At 38.6% G+C, this 25120-nt stretch overlaps 1 protein-coding gene across 5 annotated transcripts in view; it reads right to left on the bottom strand.

The window, feature by feature from the left end:
- LOC126184526 (uncharacterized) overlaps window positions 1–19454 on the bottom strand; it is a 338097-nt gene extending 318643 nt beyond the window's left edge. For 3 of the 5 annotated variants that reach the window (XM_049926932.1, XM_049926965.1, XM_049926957.1), the window contains exons 1-3: window positions 19320–19454; window positions 13509–13608; window positions 13294–13424 (exon numbers count right to left, since the gene is read on the bottom strand). In XM_049926932.1, coding sequence (XP_049782889.1) covers window positions 13294–13424; window positions 13509–13596 — 219 coding nt within the window. In that variant the 5' untranslated portion in view covers window positions 13597–13608; window positions 19320–19454. Of the gene's footprint in view, window positions 1–13293; window positions 13425–13508; window positions 13609–15922; window positions 16157–18952; window positions 19207–19319 lie in introns of those variants that run through there. The other 2 variants (XM_049926948.1, XM_049926941.1) reach the window with 2 other exon arrangements.
- Window positions 19455–25120: the final 5666 nt, after the last annotated feature.

The raw sequence follows: 25120 nt of genomic DNA, 5'->3' as shown, positions 1-25120 counted from the left end.
AACAGCTTCAGGATTTGATGAAGATTGTTTAAACACATTAATCAAAAATGACTCACATCAGTGTACTTGAGAACTTGTACATGTGATGAACTGTGCTCATTCCACCATTGTGCGACATTTGCGTGCTATGGGATTCAAAAATTGGGTGTATGGGTATTGCATGCCCTAAGCCATAATCACAAAAATCAGCGGGTGGCCAAATGTGCATCTCTGCTTGCTCATCAATTGGCTCATGAACAACACTAACCATTCTTATCTTGCATGTTATTGGTGACGAGAAATGATGTCTTTTATGCTAACATAAGGAAAAGAAAGGAATGGCTGAGCCCAAACAAAGCAGCAACTACTTGTACAAAGATCTGTGTGCATCTACGAAAGATAATGTTATGCATCTGGCGGAACAGCAACAGTGTGGCGAACTACGAATTGCTTCTCCAAGGTTTAACCATCACTGCTGACAACAACTGAAATGTCTTGCAGACACAATCCCAGAATAATGACCAGGAAGATTATGTGAAGTGATGCTACACCAAAATAACACCTGCCTGCATTCTGCTAAACTGACAAAAAACACTAGACAGGAGTTAGGTTGGCAAGTAATGCCGCACCCACATTATTCACCTAATCTTGCGCCCTCAAATTCTCACCTTTTCCACTCTCTACCTAACAGTCTTCAAGGAATGTCCTGTCTGGATGAAAATGCACTCCGAACATGGCCTAACAAGTTCTTCACCTCAAAACCATGTGATTTCTACAGTTGTGGAATTGAAAAGATGCCCCAGCATTGGCAGACTGTTGTAAATAGTGAAGGAGAGCATATTATTGATGAATAAAGCCTTGGTTATGTGTAACTGTTGTGTTTATTAAATTTATGGAAAAATGCTACAAACTTATGCACCAATCCAATATGTTCTACCAGTTACAGTCACCTTTAAGGCATGGCCCATTTGAGTATGCACATATCTGCATTCGTTCCTATCCCTGCCAATTCCAGGGGAGCTCAGGAACACTTGTATAGTAACTGCTCATCCATTGTCACTGAGTTGATTGAGCAAATTGTAACTTGGCACTAGGAAGATGGTGTGTGTGTGTGTGTGTGTGTGTGTGTGTGTGTGTGTGTGTGTGTGTGTGTGTGTGTGTTATCTTGAATTAAATTAAGACATTTACACAAATCGTTCCTCAGTAATACAATTCATCCCATTTCCTATTTGTCAGATCCCGTGTATGGCATTCTGTTTTAAACAGTATGGGTACATTATACACAGCTATGGTGACCAATACAAATAAAAATTAAGCTCACAAACGAAATCTCTTGCTGAAACATAGTATGTACCTTCATGACTCATTATGTGAGATTAAATTTTACTTCACCAGACTCGGATCATCAATATTCACAGCAATGTGCTCTATAAGTAGCATTTTTTGGGCCAATGCAAAGAAGTTGTTGTCTTTCTAACATTACGGCATAAATCCTGGCACGGGATGTGCAATAGTAGGAACACCATTAGTAAAAACAAATTATGACAATATGTATACTGCACATTTTTAATTTGCTGCTACAAAACATAATTTGTCATTCTACATATCGTGCAAAATATGTACAGTTTATGTTACATTTGAATTATTTTTTGAAGTAAACACGTCATCTACGCAAATGTAATGTGCTCGTCTGGTACTTCCAGCAGATGGTACAGATTTCTGGCAAGTTGAGGTACATTCCAGGGCTGAGATTGCAATTTTACCATTTTCAAGCAAATATATCTAATGCTGTGACGCACACTAGCAATATTACACGCGAACAAATATGGCTGGATCTTATTCCATGCCTAAAAATGAACATTTCTGCCCATCCTTGAAGAGAGTGCATCATATGTTGGATTGATGCCTTTTTTCATGCAGTATGATTGGACCCAGTTGAACAATTCTGTAAGGGGGGTCAATATAGAGTCAGATCGACTGCTACCCTGTCAGGCATAGAATGGGTTCCTTTTGATGCTATAGGTAGATGGGATTTCACTAGGTATGAACTGCATCTCAATAGGAAAGGGAAGGATAAATTGGCTGGGTTGACAGGAGGAGGGGGCACTGCAAGTCATATGAGTACCTCTTTCTAAGGCTAAGATCAGTATCCAGTGATACAACACTGAAAGGAGATAAGCTTAACGAGAAGCTCTGACAGGCAGGTACTAAAGATGTTGAAATATCACAAGATTCTCACAAAAGTACAGTGAAAAATCATGTTACTATATTGCCTCCGAATATCAGGGGATTTTTTTTTAAAAAGTGGATAAGTTTCTTGTTTTTTTGTAAGATTTAGAAACTGAGGATGTAATACATGTACTATGCCTGTCAGAACATCTTAGTGTCACAGATATGCAAAAGGTAAATGTAAGTGAATGTAAGCTTTCAGCACATGTAAGCAGAGACAATATGAAGAAAGAAGGAGTTGCCAAATATGTTAACAGATATAGTGTGAAAAAACTTTGTATACAGCAACATATGGAAGAATGTGCCTTTGAGCTTAAACTAAATAAAGGTACTTTTATAATAGTGACCGAGTTCAGGTCCTCCACTGGGAAATTTTCAGGTACTCCTGAAAAACTTGGATTTTTTGGTGTGCCATATGTCTGACTGAGGAACAAAAATTATAATTTTGTGGGATTTCAATGTAGATTTTCTGAAAGAGTTTGATAGGAAGAATGAACTTTTAAGCATTACTTGGTTCTTTGAATCTGACAGCAGTTACTTATTTTCCTACTTTGATAGTACAGGAAGGCAGCACACTTATATTTTCATAGACCAAGATAAATTTAATCTAATAAACATTTTTCCTGTCAAAAATGGTCTTTCTTATCATGATGCACAGCTAGTTACAGTATATGACATAGCTGCATACAGTAATGCAAAACAATATTCAATTAATGATTTAACAATTGCAAATTTTAGGGAAAGCTCGCAGCTGTTAGACTGGGATGGGGTCGACTGGCAACCTGATGCTAATTTATATTTTTTTTCCCCCGATATGTTTGTGAATACATTTGAAAACAGTTTTCCTATGAAAATAAGTGAAATATAATTGTAAGAAATCATGTAAAAAAAAACATGGCTTACTAAAGGTATAAAAATATCTTGTAACCGGAAAGGGGAACTGTATCTCGCAGCACGGAAGAGTCATGGCCCAGGAATAGTCACATACTATAAAAACTACTGTACTATATTAAGGAAAGTTATTAAAATTCCAGAAGTGTTTGTATTATGTCCGAGATTAGAACCTCTGTAGATAACATTAAAAACAATTTGGAATATTGCTGAAAGGGAAACAGGACAACCAAGAGCACAGGAAGAACGTACTTCCATCATACAGAATGACAAGTTTATTAACAAAAAGTCAAAAGTTGAAAATATTTTTAATAATCATTTTTGCAATGTTTTGGAGAAAATAGGATCCAGATGTTCATTATAAAAGGCAATGCCTATTCATTTTGATAACTAATTCTACCCACCTCTCCTTCTGAAATTACGAAAATAATAACTCATTCAAAATCAAAAGCTCATGGAGAATTGATGGCATTTCCAACACAGTACTAAAAGTGTGTTCCCAACAGATAAGCAAGATACTCAGCCACATATGTAATAACTCATTGAAACTGGGCATTTTTCCTGATAGACTTAAGTATGTTATTGTTAAGCCATTGCATAAAAAGGGGGATAGGTCTGATGCCACTAACTACCACCCAATCTCACTTCTAACATCTTTATCCAAAATTCCTGAAAAAATAATATCTTCAAGAGCAGCTTCATATATTTGTAAAAATGAAGTACTAGCAAAATGTAAATTTGGTTTTCAGAAATGATTTTCAACAAAAAATGCTATATATATGCTTCCTTTGATCAAATATTAAATGCTCTGAATACTCCAACAGTACCACCCATTGGGATTTTTGTGTGATTTCTCGAAGGCTTTTGATTGTTTGAATCATGGAATTCTTCTAGATACTCAAAAGTATTGTGATATGAATGGGATAGTTCACAAATGGTTTAAGTGGAAAAGTGCAGAAGGTTGAAATAAACAGTTCAAATAATGCACAAAAATCAGCAGATTCCTCAAACTGGGGAGGTATCAAGAATGGGATCCCACAGGGTTCAGTCTTGGGTCCCTTATCGTTCTCAATATATAGGGTGATTATAATTAAAGTTAAACTTTCAGAACACTGTAGAAATAATACCACTGATCACGATGATGTCAAATTGCAACGGAATATTATCACAGAAGGGGGAAAACATATGGCAGAAAAAAAAGTAGTGTGAAAATTGATCAATATATGTCAATATGTGTCAGAATACGTAAATGAAAACACCTGTCATGTGCACAACCCATTGAAGTAGGTGTAAACACACCGGGTACATTGGTTTCCTCCTTTCGCATCTGCGATTTTCGCCACAACTGTCTCAATGCAGGATCGCGCTCTGCTTGTGAAGCTGTAATACAAGAATGATGACTGTGCACACGTCGCTCTGCAGAAGTTCCGGATACTGAAGGATTTGAAAAAAGGCTTTGTTCCAATGACTGCCGTGGGTCTGGAGAAAATGATTCGGAAATTCAAATAGATGGGTTCTTTTGATGTGCAACCTGGTAGAGGGAGGAATCAAATTGATTCGACATCGGTGGAAGCAGTGGCCACAGCAATGCAGGAGATGAGTGGTGGTGTGCAAATGTACAGTGCACAGAGAATTGCCGGAACATTGGACATACCCATGAACATTGTGCGTAAAATCCTATGTACATCCTTCTTTGCTATCCATTCAAAATTACCCATGTGCTTGAGTTGCTACCTGTTGATCTGCCAGAAAGAGAGACCTTTGCTTTAGAATTTCTTGCTCGCATGGCAGTGGACAGTGATTGGCTGTGGAAGATTTTGTGGACAGACGAAGCCCACTTCCATCTGAAAGGATATGTCAATACACGATTGCTGAATACGGGCAACAGAAAATCCACACACAAACCAACCAGTACCACTTTATCCCAAAAAGGTCACTGTGTGGGGTGCATTTACGATCATTTATCATACGACCATATTTTTTCAAAGAGGCAGGTGCTTCCGATCCTGTTACCTGTACTGTCACTGGAAGGCACTATGAGTGTATTTTGTGCAACCATGTCATTCCAGCTCTCCAACAGTGTGGATGAGATCACTTTTATGCAAGATGGCACACCTCCACACATTGCAAATGCAGTTAAGCAGCTGCTGAATCACCGTTTTGGAAAAGCTAGAATTATCAGCTGCCATTTCCTTAAGCCTGGTTGTGCTGATCACTTGATCTTAATCTGTGTGACTTCTGGCTGTGGGGCTATCTGAAAGATGATGTGTTCAGTGTTCTGACTGCAAACTTAGCTGCATTGGCGGCACACATTGTGCAACACATTCTGAACGTGATCAGTTAAGGAACATGCTGTTTCTCGATTTCAACCTGTTGTAGGAAACGGTGGACAGCATATTGAACATGTTTTGTGCCAGTCACACATAAATTAACAATACGATTTGATTTTGATTGATGCTTTTTATGCAGTTTTTGGCCTCAGGACAATTAAAAACCAATGTTGGTGATGCTTTTTATGCAGTTTTTGGCGACAATTAAAAACCGATGTGAGTGATGGTTTTTTATGCAGTTTTTAGCCTCAGGACAATTAAAACCCCCGTTTTTCCCACCAGATGTAATGTGATCCTGCCACAGTGAATGGGCTTACGTAACTAATAATATCACACCCATGCACACTGAGTAGTACAGTTTGTTTAACGTCAAAAGTACACCTTAGGCATTGATGTATCATTCATTTGTCATTTGTAGACAACCGCTATTAAATTATGATGCTTGTTACATTATGTAACTATTTATTTATTTTTCTTCTGCCATACATTTTCCCCTTCTCCAATAATATTCCATTGCAATTTGACTTCATTCTGACCAGTGGTGTTATTTCTACAGTGGTTTGAAAGTTTAATTTATAATCACCCTGCATATTAAAGACTTGCCACTCTATATTCACGAAGATGCAAAGCTAGTTCTTTTTGCTGATGCTACAAGTATAGTTATCACACCCAGCAAACATGAATTAGCTGAGGAACTTGTAAATAATGTCTTTCAGAAAATTATTAAGTGGTTCTCTGCAAATGGACTCTCATTAAATGTTGATGAAAAACAGGATGTACATTTCTGTACAGTAAATGGCAAGACATCATTAGTAGACACAGTTTGAGTGAGAGTCTGTAGCTAAAGCAGAATATTCAAAATTTTTGGGTGCGTGCATCCATGAGATACAGAACTGAAAGAAACACACTGATGATCTGCTAAAAAGTTTGAGTTCAGCTACTTGTGATATTAGAGTTACAGCAAATTTTGGTGATAAACATATCAAAAAATTAGCTTACTATGCTTATTTTCAGTCACTGCTCACATATGGCATCATATTTTTGGGTAATTCATCACTATGGAACATAGTGTTCACTGCACAAAAGTGGTAGATTAAAATAATCCCACCCAAAATCATCTTGTACACATTTATTTAAGGAGCTAGGGATATTCACAGTAGCTTCATAAAAATATATATTATTCACTTAAATGTGTAACTAACAACCCATCCTATTCACAAACAATAGAAATTTCTATGGACACAACACTAGAAAAATGGCTGATCTTCACTATTCTTGACTGAATCAAACTTTGACACAGAAAGGGTTGAATTATGCTGCCGCTGCCGTAAAAGTCATTGGTCACTTAACAAATAGCATTAAAGGTCTGAAAAATAGCCAACCAGGAATTTAAAAAGAAAAAAATGGCAGCTCCTTCTACTCAACAGATAATTTTTTTATATAAATTAGCAATTCTGCAATTTAGAAAAAAAAAAAACTGAATCACATCACATGAAGTAACATTGTTAAATTGACACAATCCACATCATTACAAAGTGTGGTATTCATGATCTATGGAACAAGTATTAACCCAACCAAATCTAGCAGTCTTCATATGACTGGCACCAATGTTACTAGAATAAAATGCCTGCTGGATCTGTCTCCTAGTTACAACCTTTAAAACATCTAGGAACAGATGTCCAGAAATATCATGTCGAACAATTGCACAAAATTATTTTTAGGAACGAGTTTCACAGAAACATAATTCATACATGAAGGAAATAATTTACAAAATCTTCATTTGACCAGTTTCTTGAGGATTGCTCATCAGTCTGTGATCCTTGTCAGACAGGATTAAAAGGTGTGTGTGTGTGTGTGTGTGTGTGTGTGTGTGTGTGTGTGTGTGTAAGAGAGAGGGAGAGGGAGAGAGGGGGGAGAGGGGCCGAGAAGGGGGGGAGAGGGGCCGAGAAGGGGGGGGAGAGGGGCCGAGAAGGGGGGAGAGGGGCCGGAGAAGGGGGGAGAGGGGCCGGAGAAGGGGGAGAGGGGCCGGAGAAGGGGGAGAGGGGCCGGAGAAGGGGGGAGAGGGGCCGGAGAAGGGGGGGAGAGGGGCCGGAGAAGGGGGGAGAGGGGCCGGAGAAGGGGGGAGAGGGGCCGGAGAAGGGGGGAGAGGGGGCCGGAGAAGGGGGGAGAGGGGCCGGAGAAGGGGGGAGAGGGGGCAGAGAAGGGGGGAGAGGGGGGCAGAGAAGGGGGGAGAGGGGGCAGAGAAGGGGGGAGAGGGGGCAGAGAAGGGGGGAGAGGGGGCAGAGAAGGGGGGAGAGGGGGCAGAGAAGGGGGGAGAGGGGGCAGAGAAGGGGGGAGAGGGGGCAGAGAAGGGGGGAGAGGGGGCAGAGAAGGGGGGAGAGGGGGCAGAGAAGGGGGGAGAGGGGGCAGAGAAGGGGGGAGAGGGGGCAGAGAAGGGGGGAGAGGGGGCAGAGAAGGGGGGAGAGGGGGCAGAGAAGGGGGGAGAGGGGGCAGAGAAGGGGGGAGAGGGGGCAGAGAAGGGGGGAGAGGGGGCAGAGAAGGGGGGAGAGGGGGCAGAGAAGGGGAGAGAGGGGAATAAATGTGATTTTTTTTGTGTGTGACTGGCTCATTTACTAAGTGTGAAAGTGCCATGGTGATGTCGCAGGCACAACACAGATTGAGTGATTACCTCTAGTATTCCAAGTTTGTAAATCCCCACAAAGAATTAAGCAATGCAGTACTTTATCTTACATATATGTTGCAAATACACCATGACTGTAAAATAAGGGATACTTGAGTTGATATGGAGAATTACCAACTGTTGTTCTTACCATGCTTCACCATTGTTTGGAACAGGGAATGAGGAAATGATAGCAGATTAGATTAGATAAGATCAGATGGACTTTTAATTCAAAAAGATACATTGTGAGTGTTACTCCACAGTATAGTACGTCAGAAAAACAAAAATACAGAATAAATATTTGAAAAAATAAATAAAGGGTGTATGATAATGTACCTTCCTCAGATCCCAAGTGAAATCGTCATCTTTAATGTGGAACGTGTCATAAAATGTTTAAATGTATTTCCATTTAAAAGGTAGTAACAAACTTATCATAATTCTTAGGCTATTGTCACCACTAAACAGAAAAATGATTTCAGAGCACTTATTTACAATTATCACATTACTGTACTGAATTAGTACAGAAGTCAGATCGTACACAATACTCACACATTTTGGTGTTATGTATAACAGTTCTGCCAAGAAATTCATTAATGGAGTAGAAGCATTTGGCCACCATTAAATCATTTAGGTTTATTTTAAATCAAAATGTATTAGTAGTTAAACTTTTTATGGCTGCTGGCAAGTTACTGAAAAGGTGTGTTCCTGAATAATGGACACCTTCCCAGACTAAAGTGGCTAACTTTAATAAATCCTTCTGAAGATTATTCTTATTTACAATGTTGGTTGCATGAACTGAAGATATTTCAATGACAAATTTCTTTAAGGCATAAATATATTGAAAAGCAGAAGTTACTATCTCCAGTTCCTTAAAAAGAGCTCCTGTTGGATGTCATTGAGGTTACATTGTAAATAAGTCATATTACATATTTCGAAAAGCTATAACCTAACTTGATAAGTTACTTCAAAAAGCAATCCCTTAAGACATTATAGATTAAAAGTAAGCAAAGTATGCTAGCTTTTTTAAATTTTTATATCATCTCTTTCTGACAACATTCACATTGCAAATAGAGACCAATTTAGCTGCTTCAGCAGTTCTGTGGTAAGCTCCTCCCAGTTGAATTTATTATCAACCTATAATCCCAAGAATTTATCACTGTCAACCTGGGTGAACAAAGGCAGGTATTGCACCTTGATCTTCCACGGGGATATGACACTGGTCGCTAGGGGTTGTAAACAAGAGTGGTGTAGGGATTGCCCAGGATGTTGTGTAAGTAGAGACAGCAGCAGAATACAATTTTGGAAGGGATGGGAAGTACTGTTAGTAGGATGTCAATGATTTCAGGGCACGACAATTGATAGGTGAGGACCTAGTGAAGGACATGGTGCATTTAGTCCAGTCCAGCATGGTATTGGTGATTTGGGAGGGGGGGGGGGGGGGGTTCTTTGCAGCTCACTCTAGGAGATGGTGGGAGAATTAAGGGTGTGCAAGGACTTGAAAGGGGAAATTAATGCGGACTAGGATGGGGGTAGTGCCCATCTATGAACACCTTTGTGAGGTATTAATGGGCAAGAGAATTCTTGTCAGTGTGTTTCCACCCAAAGAATCTCCGTTCTTGTCGAACCAATTGCCTGGAAGCTAGCCTCACATATCCCATCCCATTATCATATGACTCTCCTCTCTACACTGTTGATGCCACTTCCCAATACACCAACAACCTTCATACTCATGGTCTTACTGTTTTCGAATACTACCTCTCCTAATGATCTTAGGACTAGAAACCCACTACCTCATTCCTTGTACAAGTTACCAATTACATCCTCAGACACTATCACTTCTCCTTTGAGGAGAAGATACATAAACAAACCAGCAGCACAGCAACAGATGCCCACATGGTACTCTCTTATGCTAAGCTGTTTGTGTGACATTTAGAGAAAACTTTCCTAGCCTCCCAAAACTCCAAACCCAATGTCCGGTTCAGGTTCATTGAAGATATATTCATGATCTGAACACAGGGCCAAAACACACTATCCTCATTCCTCCAGACCCAAAACAACTTCTAAAACCCACTTCATTTAGTCCTTTTCAGTCCTAAGTGCCACCTTCCTGGACATCAACCATCTCTGATGGCCCCACCCACACCTCTGTCCATATCAAGCATAACAACCACCAAAAGTACAATCAAAAAAATTGCTCCCATTTAGCCTGGCCCCCTGTGGACAGAGTATCTGCAGTGAACATAATTCCCTCTCCCTGTATGCTGAAGGTCTCACAAAAGGCCTTCACAGACAGGCACTACACCTTAAACATAGTCTGCAAACAGATTTCCCTTGCCATATCCTCAGATGCCCCTAATCCTTCTACCGACCCCAAGAATCAGCTGAAAAGGAGTGCCCCCCTCCCCCCACATTGCCCAATATCACTCCGGCCTTTTGCAACTGTGTCTTACGATTATCTGCCATGATGCTCAGAAATGAGGGACATCCTACCTACGATCTTTTCCAGACCTTTTAAAGTGGTTTTAAGTTCCCCATACTACCTACAAAGCTTCATGGCTAAATCTCTCCCAACTCCTAGCCATAGGGGTTACACCCTCATGGAAGATCCTGGTGCAAGACCTGTCCGGTTCACCCATCCAGCACATCCTACTCTAGTCCTGTCACAGGCTTATCCTATCCTACCAAGGCAGGGCCATCTGTGAAAGCAGCCACATCATATATCAACTCTAATTTCTAGGCAGCATTTTATGTGGGCATGACTATCAACCAGCTGCCCCCAGAATGAATGCCACTGCCAAACTGTGGCCAAGAACAGAATTGCCCACTAAGTGGCAGAACATGCTGCTGAGCACATGTTCGAATACAATCGCTGCTTCATAACCGTGCTATTTGGATCCTTCTGTCCAGCACCAGCTTTTCTGAACAACAAAGATTGATTGTATCTTTGCAACACACCCTGCACACCCATAATCTTCCTGGTAGATGCCCGTTTGTTGCATGCACATCTCACGCACTTGTTGCCTCTCCCACCTGCATTCCTAGCCCAAGCACCTGCTGTCTCCCTCCGAGGTGTGTGTAAGGCTTACTTTCAGCATATTTCAACCATTCAGCAAATGTCCCACTGATAAATAACTGGTTACACAACAACAAAAACATACTTATATTTTCATACAAGTACAACACACATGCCCACTGTCTCTGGGCCCCAACAACCAGAGACAAAGGCTTGTGCTTGTGTGTGTATTTTCTATTATGGAAGGACTTTCATCAAGAGCTTAATATTTTAGCCATATTTTCCATTGTGCTGGTATGCAACTCAACATCTGTAGATGTGGTGAATAGCCATCTAATTCTTTCCATATCATTGTTATTCCATCCTTGACTTCCATTGTTTGGTTACATAAATAACTTAAAATGTTATTTAACTCAGAAGTAAACTCATTAATTACTATTGTTGAGGATTTATCATAGTTGCTACAACTGTTTCATTTCAAAGATTTTATGGTGGACATTACTTCTACTGGTGTAGTGAGTGTCACACCCATATTACACAAGTTACTTGTAATGACTGGTCTGAGAAACCTTGTTGCAGTGTCTACTGACCAAACCCATCTTTTCAGTAACAGTTATGAAATGCTTGTAAAAAAAGTTTTGCAACACTGCACAAATCTGAACCAACGTATCGTTTGCTCTTAGAGCTATCTGTCCTCTTCATCTCTTTTTTTACCAGTATCCTCCTTCACTATATCCCACACATGGTCTTCATTTTGTTATCCGATGTAGCTTTTCCTCATACAGCATTTGCTTTGATATCTGTATAGAGGTCTTCAATATTTTGCAGTATGTCTTGTAATGAACTATACCACATCCTAAGAATCTGTTTCTGACTGATACAGTTTCCTTTTTGTCTTATCAGACACCTTTATTCAGTCAGTAATTAGTGGCTTGATTGAAGACTTTACACTAATCTGGGTTACTCTTAGGTGAAAACAGTTTTCAAATAAACTAAGGATTTCATCAACACAAGTTCTGCATTTTTCTCTCATGCCATGAGCGCTGTAAACATCAATCCTATTTGTCATTGCGGAGTTCCCTAAAATACTCAGTTTTCAGCTTAGTTACTATCCCCTCAAACTACAATTTAATACAGTTTATATCCTAATCAATACTAACATCTCACAAAAAGAACAGCATGTCGTGAGAGGGGGCCACTGAATATTGGTTTCATAACATATGTTTGTTCATCAAATCTTTCTATGAAAATAGTTGCTGTTTTTGAGCCGTTACCTACCGTAACGGGAAAATGACAGTGGAAATGAAACTGAAAGATAATGTTACTGACTAATTAACTATTACTGGCAGAGTTCTTATGAAAACCTACACTAAAATCAACAGCTACCACTATTTCTTGACTAATTGGTAAATAGAAAGTCAAGGTGATTTACGATGAATGTGCTCTGCATACGCTTACTATTATGAAGGATTTATTATGAAGTCCTGCTGCACATGCTGTTCCATGCAAAATTTATGAATATGTGTGTTCTTAAATTTATGACAATTCCTGATTAATGTATCAACTCCTCCTTTCTCCATTTCTGCTCTAAAAAAAGTGAGGGGCTAACATAAATCCAATAACATTTAACACATCTATGCCAGTGGTTACACACTATTCAGACATGCAGGTTATGTCAACTGGATTTGATAACTAATTCTCAATCCCCATTCATAGTCCTTTAATACAACAGAGGCAGTCACCATCACACACTGACAGATGTAACTGGATGAAAATAAAATTCCTACCAATTGCTGAAAATTTTCAACGGAGCTGATTCTGCTGATACAGTATAACAGAATTATGTCATTTATTTGCTTGTCCAATAAGTATACTCCGCCAAACATCGTAAGAGGTTTGCAGAGTACAGATGCATATGTAGACTACTTATTTTGCAATTATGTGATGTTTCACACATTTTTGTTATGCATTCACATATTTTTTTAATTATATAAGGAAGAACTATAATACTGGATGCAAGTATGTATACAGTGAATTACAACTCAAAAAATTATTACTCATCTTCTTTTCAATTTAAATATGATTTTTATGATGTAGTAAAAAAATAGTATGAACTGATATGGATTCTAAAAATTACCAAACTGTAACACAAACATAAATAAAACACATATTCATGTTTTGTAAGGATTCACCTTCACATAATCCTTTTTTATCTGAAAAGCTCTGACTGCATGCGATTCTGCTTTACAAAACTCGTTAATACACAAGTAAGCCTGAGCCATATTGCAGTGCAGGCTATAATTATCAGGGTCACACATCAGACCTAAAAAGAAAAACAACATTGAATGAGGCACCCTGCAGTTACTATAATAAACAGAATCTTTTCTTACTTACTGCTACAACATACCTCTATTATAGAAGTCTAGGGCTCTATGATAGTCTTCTTGCTTGAAGGCTATGTTCCCATTTATCTTGAACCATCCTAGATCTTCCATGGCCTATTCCACCTGAAAGGAAGTAACTTATTGAAGGAACAGCATGGATAATGTTTAAGAATTAACTAACAATGTATAGTTATTTTGGACGAAACACCACTTAATATTTGTTTGGAACTAGAAGGCAAACAAAACTTAATAGTACATAAGTTATCTTGCCATATTTGCCTGCAGCAACTTGGGAAAACTTTTGGAAACCTTAGCTGCTGATGACACGTTAAGACAGCATGATATATAAACTTATAACACTTCCATCCAATATAACTTTTCCAACAGGCTGCTAACCAATTGTTAAAGATTAGATTAATTCCTGAAAGAAACTCCGATGAGATTTCCTGCAGCATATTTCTAAAATTATGGTGTAAACATATCAATGTTGTTACACATGGTTTCTGAACAGTTGTTCAAAAAATTCAGTCAGAAGAAGGCATTTTGTAAGAATACAGAGAAAGACTAAGAGAGATCCAAAGTAAGTAAAAATGTAATAGGTAATGACATTGTTAATAATATTATCTTGCTGCTGTGAATTAGCATTTCACAGCATGGGTGATACCGTCCCCACCTAGAGGCAGCTCATGTTCTTGTCACAGATGTGGCTGCACTTATTGGCAATTTACTGTGGGTGTACTATAATGTCTAGGAGAAGTATGGCACAGCACAGGGCAGTCTGGTGACTGGAATTGTAATAGCGCCAAGATCTTGGAGCCAGTGTCTAGATGCAACGGACAGCTGCAGGAGAGTAGTTGATGTGATACCATGACCATGCATGGCATACCAGCTAAGCTTGTTTGGGTATTGGTGTGGGTGGTCCAAGGAGTTTAGTTAAGTCATGTTCCGCAGATCATTTTCACGATTGTTTTATCGATATGATGTGGAACAAGTCAGATTACAAGATATAGACACACACACACACACACACACACACACACACACACACACACACACACACACACAAATAGTGCTAATATTAATATTACTGAAATTTTTAGTTCTACACATGCAACTACATTTAGAGGTTCTTTCTTTTTAACCAGTTCTGAAACAGAAACTGGTCCACGGAGAGTTGTTGGTGTCAGCATGACTCTGTGTAAATGGAGGATGGGGCAGGCGTTTTCACCATCAGGCAAGCAGCCGCAGTGGAGCAGAAGGCTGTTCAGAATCACCAGCAAAGGAGAACACAACTAATAACTTGGAGTACAAGAAAATCCACCTGGAGAGAGGATTCAGGAAACATGGGGTGGAGCAGCGAGGCTGGTTGACGGCTGCTGCCTGTCAACACAGGGCATCGTTGTAACCAGATCAGTGGACAGTGTACCCAAGTTTCCCTGGCGTATACAATGTTCAAATAACTTACAGGAATCAAAATATTAGCAATTTAGAAATCACCTGGTTGCATTCCTGAAGTTATTTGGACAGTGCTTGACTTCACAAATCTAAGAAAAACAGCTCAGCTAGGAGTAAGAGTTGATTGCTGTGGCATGCTTTCTTAGACAAAAGAGGAGAGTATGTGTGGTGTGACCAGTGCTAGCTTCTAGTGAATAGAAGTGAGTCAGGTCTGTCCCACTGAAGTCATTGATTTTAATTTTGGCACTTGAAATAAAATGGATCAGATTGCTTTCCCCCTCCACCCCACAGGGAGGGTGGGAGGGAGATGATTGCTTTTCCATTCCACCCCAAAGGGAGGGAGGGATGGAGGGGGCGAGAGAGAGAGAGAGAGAGAGAGAGAGAGAGAGAGAGAGAGAGAGAGGGGGGGGGGGGGGGGAGGAATTTTTACCTCTCACAGCTACAACAATTGAAGTAATTATTCAATTCTGAAGATAGTCAGTGATCACACTTTACACAACTCACATTATCTCGCAATGTCATTTTAACTATATATCCAGTAATAGAATTTTACTTAATTGTTATGGTGTGCATCTTGTACCCTTTGTGATTATGACCGCAAATTTTTTAATATACTGTGATTTTATGCTGACAGCAGAATTTGATGCAACTGCTTGCACTCCTTGCTACAAAACAAGCTGATTGCCTGGTGCTCTCATAAAGACTATTTATTACCAGCTGCTGACAACCCCTTGCATTCTCATCACCCCTGGCAAATACTGCCAAACCGATCCACTGATACAGGCACTGCCCTCCATATTGGTTCTTACCTCAAGTTCTTGCTCAAATGGCTATCCACTACTCAGAACCTCCCACTGTACAGCTAATGGCACCTTTACTAATTCCAGCATCCTATGGCACTACCGCCATAATTTCCCCTAACAAAATAGTGTAATACAAAGAATCAAATTTCTTAGATGGAAAAAATAAATTATAGTAATACCAGCAATGTGTACACAGCAGGTTTACTGTCCAATCCGTGACTAGTTCATTGGCGGCTCAGTAGAAACCCAACATCAGGAAAGAAATCAACGATGTCATACTTGAGGGAACTATTCCAGCTTGTGACTTAAGCAGTCCGATGGGGGTCTGAATGACTGTCCTCCCATGTGTGTGTACAATGTCTTACTGTTGCCACATCTCACTTGGTCCAGAACAATTTCCTCGCATAACCATTCTGAAATACAAACTGTGACTAGCTAAGAATGAACTTGTAGCAAATGTAACAACGCTGAAAAGAGAAGAAACACTTAAAAGAAAAAAACTAAAGCAGAGAAACTGAGCACTGGTTACTGAGATCGGTGGACTCGCCATCCTTACAAAGAGGCATAGCGCTGTGGACCCTCCTCTCCTTACAAAGAGGAATAGCATTCACAGATGCTAAGTCTGCCTCGATAGCTGAGTCATCAGTGCGACAGAATGCCATGCCAGGGCCCCCCGGGTTCAATTCCCACCTGGGTCAGAGATTTTCTCTGCTCAGGGACTGGGTGTTGTCTTCATCATCATATCATCGCCATCGACATGCAAATCGCCAAAGTGGCGTCAACTAAAAAGACTTACACCAGGCGATCAGTCTACCCAACAGGAGGCCCTAGCCACACAAGATTTCATTTCATTTTACCATTCAATCTGGTAATTTTCCAAAATTAACGAAAATTGGATCTCACTACTTTCCAAATTCTGCTCGCTTAGTTCAATGTAAATTATTTAATAGGCAAGTTCCACATCAGCACTGAAAAGTTATCACTCAACATGTATGATGTAGGAGCCCACATGGTAATAACCACTGCTATTGATCCTTTAAGTTTGTGCTCTTGAAGTGTTGTCACAACATATCATACTCTTTTTTTTTTTCTTCCAAGATTGAAATAAAAATAGTTTCAGTACTTCCCCTAAAGATAATGCTCACATAATGATTTTATTTTATTGGCTGTGGTTATATACTGAAAAGAGGTTAATCCTCAAACACTGTAAAAATCTATATTACATACAACATAAATCAAAAGCATCAGGTTTTTTAGGTTTTTATCCTACACACTGGATACTTTTTTCTCTGTGGGTGTAAGGATTATGAACCTCATTTTGGTAACAATATGCTGCGTTAGTCAACTTTACAGGAGACCTCACAGCTTGTAGGTGCCATACACAAACTATGAACAGAAGTCAACACTGTGATCGTCAGTGTGAAAATTGATAACAAATTATAACAGAATCCATATACATTAACATAATAAAGAGCACTGATGTTGGTTCGCTGTGTACTAAGAGTAATGTCATATTACGTTAGCACACTTATACACAACAATTTAATTTATGAACTACTGTCTTTTATACAATACTATGAAATTATTAATAAAATATTATTTCATGAAAAAATTAACTACTGAATATTATGTAACATAATGAAGTTGGTTGTATGAAGCGGCCTCTTCAAGAACCCAGGAATATCTGTCCCTGAACACCAGCATTGCCTTTCCTCAGATTTTTATGAGAATACTTTAATTATTTTCCAATAGTAGTAAACTGTTTCCCAAGCACAGGGTATCATTTAATACTGTATCTCATCATCAGTAGATTTTGTTTTCACTCTTACAGTAAATAAAATTTTACCTAATTTGTAATTTTATGAACCTAATTGACAGAGCAACCCCAAATTAGGGTGATGTGATGGCCATAGGCCTATCATGGATAAAACTTGAAAAATAATGACTATTTCCTGAGTGACAAAATGACTGCTGTGCTGTTTTACAGTTACTTCACTCTACAGAGCAGTGGGAGTGTGAAGAGAGGTAGGTACAGTAGTATGCCAGGACCATAAAGACAGCAAAGCACAGCAGCTATACTCAGATGCCATCACATACTGTGATGACTCGTGTTTTGCTGTCACCAAAAATATAAATCTCCCACTGATTAGAGTTTGCTCAATTAATTACACAGATATAATCATAATTTTGACAAAATTCCCATTTAGTAGGTCAAACACCTTTTCCACTGCCACTGTATGTCACATGAAAAAAAAATTATTAACCCCTCCTTGTGTGGACCTTCCCTATACATTTTGGGGCCTACACACGCATATCAAAACTAATCTTATGTCCAATACTACCACAGAAAAAGTATCTATCGAATCTTCTTGGGGGGCACAAAATAAATATTTAAAACTAATTAGTATGTTCCACAGCCTAGTGATGTGGCAATATAAATTCATGAAAGTAACCAACTAATGAAAGACATAAAATGGATTTAGTTTTAAAATTGTTGTTATTCGTCTAGTCAGAAAAAAACCTGTCTTCTTCATACATTCCCCTCTTTCTGGCCACCACAATGTCAATTCCAATTTACAAGCAGCTCTGGCTCATCACTCACTGTTACCACATCATAACTGCTATCTGGTTTGAGCCAATGCAGTAGTCACAGTCACTGTTGTTTTGTTATATTTCCTCTCCCACCGGAGGTCTCATTGGAGTATAATCAAACTACAACAACAAATACTACATACGAAGCACGGTAGGCCTCGGATCAATCAACGCAACTATAAACATACAGGAATCATCAGCTTTGTCATGAACTTGGCATAAGTACTGTATTTACACTGAAAACAAGTTTTTTGATCACAAAATGTTTTTCATTAAAAGACTTATTTTTAAGTACATATTTAACTTTGGGAGGCAGGAAATCTCCAACGGCCTTTCTGCAACACAATAATTTGCAAATAGTGACGACCGCTCCGAAATGCACAGGACAGCAAAATAAATTAGTCGTTAGAGATCAAGGCACTAAAATGCAGTTCCTAGATGCCAGCGTTATTTCAAATAGTCACGCACATTCCGAGAGGCTGTAGTATCTCTACATATAATGAAAATGCCAAGTTAAAAATGTACAGTGGACTTCAGTTATTCGATCACTAGTCATAATAACACAAAATTCTATTGAACTGGGTGTTTACAAGTATCAAAAACACCTCACCACTTACTTTGTTTCGGCTCTATAATCTATGATGACAGCATGTCAAAAAACAACAGCGACGTGTTCCACAAATTCAGTCACGTAAAACTGTTCGTCAGTTACACGACATTGCAAAACAGTAACGACCACTTCATTACGCCTATCCATTTTCGGGGAAGACCACGTGAGTATCTGACACAATACAAGTTTGACCATCGAAGACTCGCTGAGTATCTGACACTTGACAGGAAATGCCAATTCAACAACAAGTGTCAACAGTAATTTGAAACGCATGACACAAACAATCAACACAACTTACAATGATGGTTTATTCATGTACAACGTTGCATCACATCTATGGTGTTTATCGTTAGTAAATAATAAAAGGAACATACCTCTCGCGCCAGAATATTCCAAATCGCGTCTCTCTCCTACAGCATCTCAAGCAAAGATACATTAAACACATGGGCGTTAGACGTCAAGTTCAGAGGTAAAACACTACGAAACTTGTGATTCCCCGGCCACAGCCTTAGCACTTATTTTGTATGTCGAGTTGCTCATAGCGAATATGATGTTTCCTGAATTCTGCTCGTTATCCAAGAAACGTATTAACTTCATTCGGACCGCCAATTACTCAAAATATAAGCATTCAAATTACTTACCGATACTCTATTAATTTTATAAAATAATTTCGCTTTTAAAACACTGGAGTGACGTAATTAATTACCCAATGATCTCTGACTCTCGTGATTATAATTTTATGACAATCTTTTGTAGACACAAGTTAAAGTTGCCTCAGTCTTTAAACCATTAATGATATTGTATCGAAAACGCGAAGTTCATGTGATTCTGAATAAAAAATCATTTACCTTGACTTATTTTTCAATTTAGTTCAAATTTTGATACGAGTTTTCTTCAAAAGCCGTTGAGCTTTTTTTTTTTTTTTTTTTGTTATTTCACTTCTGTGCGAACAGCTCTACCACAAAAAGTCTACCTATCTTTTAATTTCTGTGGCTGGGTTTGGTTGCTTTTTCTTCTGTAAAATCATGATACCTAGTATTATACTTTTTTACATTTTTATTCATGTTTTTGTTCATTTTTATGTTTGTATTTTCGTAGGGAAAGAAGTTCTCTAAGTGGTTGCTTGAACTACAATTGTTTTCTTGATCTGTTCCGAAATATAAGTTATTCTCGAAAAAGTTGTTTAAACAACTGAGTTGCCTATTATTACATTTTTGCTGAATACACTCTTCAAAGTAACAAGAAGTACATCATTAAGTTTGCCAAATAAGTATATTATCCCTAATTTGTAATTCACATTGGAGATCAAAATATGTGTCAATAAGGTCTGTGAAAGTGGTGTGGTGGACGTAAGACAACTGACAAATTGCAAATGTAAAAAGCAACAGTTTATATTTTAGAGTGATTATGGTGTAGAGAGAGCCAAGGAAACTGCTATTTTTGTATAAAAGGCTTCAATAGACATAAAAAATCTAGTGAAAGTATCCAGATATGGAGTAAGAAAGGCGATCTGTGGCACACTCAATAGATGTTTCTATACCAGTCCCTACCATCACTCAGATATTCCATAGTCAGATGGCAAAGAATTGGGCTATATAATTTGCAGTGGACCTGAATCTGAAGCAGCATTTCAATAGTTCTTCCAGGAATAAATCAGTGATTTGACTAAGAATGTATTTAAATTCTTGGCATCTAGAATCAAAGAAAAAAACTCCGAGAAGCCAGATTTACCAAACTAGAGAAACTGCACTTCTTCCATATTTCAATGAAGCTGACGAACTTGATTCCTCCAAAAAACTTCCTGACCTACAAATCAAAGTGATTTTACCAGAATATCAGCCAGAAGACTGGAAATTTTTATAGACAGGCTCCCAGAAGATCAGAATGTCAACCATTGCATGGTATCACATATTCCAATTGCTTACTCAGCAAAAGTGTATGATGGATATGAAAATATCAGAATGGTCCTGCAGAAATGTTAGCATCTGCAGAAGAGACCTACCATACTGTTTCTGTTCTGATCTTAATATGGTGGACTTCTCGTTCAGATAGCAAAGGTTTTCATGAAGTACCCATGTGTGAGATACAAGTGGGGTAGTAGACATGAAGGTATTATAATACTTCAATGACAGTAGACCACAACAGGATTGCTGGAGAGTGGTAATATGGCCTACAAGAGAACGTAACTGTTGGTACAGCAAACAGCATAAATTAAAAATAGTTATCACCCCACAGCTCATAAAATTAGACCTAATGGGACAATTTGGGAAGGCCTTGAATAAAAATGGAAATTCTTTCAAATATATCTACAGATCCTTTCCTGGAGTCTATAAAAAAACTAGCAGCCTATACAAAAGTGTATAGTTATGTGAATAAGACTAAAAATAATAAAGCGCCCATTAATGTTCACACTAACCATTTGCACATATCTTGTGCAGTGGCTTGTTCCACATTGTTTTGATAAAAGAATCACTCAAAGAAGCATTCAAACATTCTGTGGAACATACCAACTAACTTAAAGCTTGAATCTTTTATGATCCTCTGCTTTGCAAGCCCATCAATGATTCCAGTCATAGACGTCACCCTTTTCTGCGTATGACTGTAGAGGACTATTCTGCTACTGCAGTTTCGATTGTACACCACTGTCAAGCATTTACATGGTATCTGATGCCATGTCACTTACCTATAATAGCCTTAAAAAGAAAATGACATCCTCTAAACAATTTTCACAGGCTGTGGACTTGTGGAGGACCTGTGTTACAAGAAGTTACTGATATCACTTTCACTACATTAATGAAAGAGAGTGAAGCATGCAGCTGAAAAATGATTATAAGTGAACACCACATATAAGTCTCATTGCTGATTTTTGTGGAATCGACATTTTCTCACTTCAGTGCTGAGTTACTGTAGAAAATTATGCAATACAATATTAATGAGTGGAAATATGCAAAATATGTTATGATATTGACTTGTTTGTCTTCAAATCTAGCAATGATACGAACAATAAAAATTTCTGAATTTGTCAGTAACCAATGTCGCACTTCGGCATAAGTTTAATTGTAATATATTCTGAACATTATTTCATATGCTCTATGTTTTTCACATCTGATTATAGCAGTAGCCAAATCAGATCAGTAATGTAATAAATATAAACAAATATTAAGTGCTTTTCACCATATTACTCATAAAATTGCTGAACATATTTGCATAAACAGGTCACTAATATTTCCCCTCCATTTCATATTTTTAATAATATGCACACCCAAAAATGTTAAACATTCTATTCCCTTTACTGACTTCTACGTATGTGCTTCACTAATTCTAAGTGATGTCCTGTTTGTGGTACCATACTGACTGTGCTATGATAATTTTTCAAAATTAAAGAAAAATACATGTTCAGAGATTCACTTAACAATTCTCTGAAATAAAAAACCGTGGCTGATAAATTTTTCTATTGCTTTCTCACTAATAGGATTATCTGTAGCTCTGATGCCATCTGTCTTTTACTTGAACTCTATTAAGAAGGAGGACATTCACATATATAAGGAAGAGATATGGATGCAAATGTGGACCATGTGGGAAACACTACCATTGAGGCGGCAGATTGAAGGTCCTCTTTTGATAAAACACCATGTTCTGCTGTGTGAAGAAATCGGCAACCGGCTGCTGCACATCATATTCCAACAGGAATCGTCGACCCTTCAGAGCGTTTCTTAAGGGATCAAAGACGTCATAATCGCAGGAGAGAGATTGGGACTGTAAGGTGAGAGCTTGAGTGTCTCGCACTTGTGTTGGGGTAACTTCTGCATTACAAAATAAAAACGTGTGTAAACATGAAGCAGTAGGATCCCTTATCGCACCATTCCACAAAAGAGGTTTTTGACAGACGTGTTCCCCATACACACTCTTCATTCTCCTATGGATGTATACTGGTGTTTGTCCTTCAACATCCAAAAAAAGAATGACAGTTCGTTCGTCTTGTTTGGACGCATTTGGTAGTAACAGCGCCACGTTTCATGTCTCCACATTTACCATAGGCATGTTGGAAATACGTGAATGCTACACCAATCCTTTGCCTATATGTTGGTGCTTATATACCAGCATCGGACTCGCGCTACATTGCATGTATACTGCCCCATCGCCCTCAAATGGGAAGTTTTTGATTGCCCCTTATATATCTTCTCAGTGAATGTAACGAAAAGCTGAAGTATCACTTAGAACATTCTTCTATGTTTATAGGAGAGTAAAATCTAATACAGAATGACTTGACTGCTTCTGTTTCAGACACATTTAAGAACAAAACAAGATAGGAGATAAGTGAATCAGTGTCTCGGTGATCTGGATGAAGTAACTCATGTATGTTATTTCTTGTAGATTTCCTCATCGCTTTATCGTAGCTGTTGGTCAAGTCAATGGCTCAATGGAAGATCACAAAAATACATGAACATGTTCAGAGTTACAGTGGAATTGCTGTTATAGCTGCTCATTTGAAAGTATTGCAGTCAAGAGCGTTTTCTACTTTGTTCATTATTTTCTTGTTGACTGAATTCAGTGCTGTCACAAGTCATGTCAAAGATAAAAGAAGCAGGACTTTTTTGCTTTCAATGGTCTTATTACTCCACTGAAATGCCAACGAGAAGGTCCTGGGTTGCAGATATGAGTAAGTAGAGAAATAGCTTCCCAAAGTTGTCATACCGTGGAGTTATGCATATAATTTGGTGAGAACCTCATATCACACCTACATGACCTTTTATCCAGTATCACTTTACAGTTAAGCCTTCATATTCAGCGTCTCCCTTTCGTTGCCATTGTCTACATATGCCTCTCTACAACTGTCTCCTTTTTCTCCCATTGATTTACAGTACATCCCATTGCCACTGTCTCCTCTCTCACTTACACTGTGTCTTTTCGACTTCCTTTCCCACTGCCACTGTCTCTTCCATACCTCGCCTGAGCAACATTTCTGTGAGGTGAGGGTTCATCTCATGTGTTTCCCTATCAAACACATATATCAAATTTTGCGACCTCAGTTACACCTATATGTTAAAGTTCACCAGGCTTCAACCCCTCCCTTGCCCTTCCCCCCGCCCCCACAAGCCATGTGTGGTCTCCACTCCCTATTTTTCATGTCCACTGTCTCCACTCTCTTTTATTCCCATTGCTTTTATCTCAATCTATCTCTCTCTTTTACTCCCACTGTTTATCACTGACCATCAATACCTTCCCTCTCTTTTGCACCTACTGCTACTGTCTTCATCCACAGCCATTTTCCTCTCTCATCATTACTGTCTCGCCTCTCTGTCTCTCCCACTTGCATTGTCTCCTCTCTCTTCCACTCTCAGTGTCTCTCTGATATTCTGTTTCAGCATAAGAGCTAGAATATATTTGCATGCTAAAAGTATCGTTTAGAAAGTCGGAATGAGAACTGAGAAAGCACTTTGCTCTCAGAGTCCTTGAAAGAGAAACATACTCACCTTTTTTGTGCTCTGGCAAGAACATTTTCCCGTTGGTTCCCTTCTCCCCTGTTACAGCACGATGTGCTGCTTACCTTAAACGAATCGTATAAGTCAATAAAGTTTCGATAGCTTATTTATATCCCTCGATAGATTTAAGTACTTTGACACACATAAGCAACAAATAAGTATTACAATATAAAATAATTTGCTTTATTTTTTAATTTTTTTATTTTTTAATATACTTCGCTCAATGATCACAATTTATCATAAATGCCCATCTTATGATTTGTATCTTCCAACAGAAATAATGTCATTAGAAATAGTGTACTGAAATTGCAATCTTTCCAGTTTTACATAATTTTTGGCAATAACTTTAAGTTCTTTTCAGGTACAATTCTTGTCACTGCAGTATCATTTTGGGTATATTTGTAAAGGTGTAAAGTGCCAATTATACAGAGATAGCTTATCATAAAGTTTTATTGGTGAAAAAATGCTGACTAAAAGCACGGTTTGGTGACATCAGAATATTTGCGATGACCCTAGAGCCATTGCCATGTGTTCATTACGTAAGTTAAAAGCTATCTTTATGGCTCACACTTGAAATTACGTGTGTATCCTATGTGCGCATGTGTGATACGTTTGAACCTCTGGATCTCAGTAATGGATAATCATACCAAAACAAGTTTCAACATTCCTTGAGAATACTATCTTATAGACAT

Source organism: Schistocerca cancellata, chromosome 1 (assembly GCF_023864275.1).
Source record: "Schistocerca cancellata isolate TAMUIC-IGC-003103 chromosome 1, iqSchCanc2.1, whole genome shotgun sequence".
NCBI lineage: Eukaryota > Metazoa > Arthropoda > Insecta > Orthoptera > Acrididae > Schistocerca > Schistocerca cancellata.
Note: the sequence above shows the minus strand (reverse complement) of the source record. Positions and strands in the feature narration are given on the sequence as shown.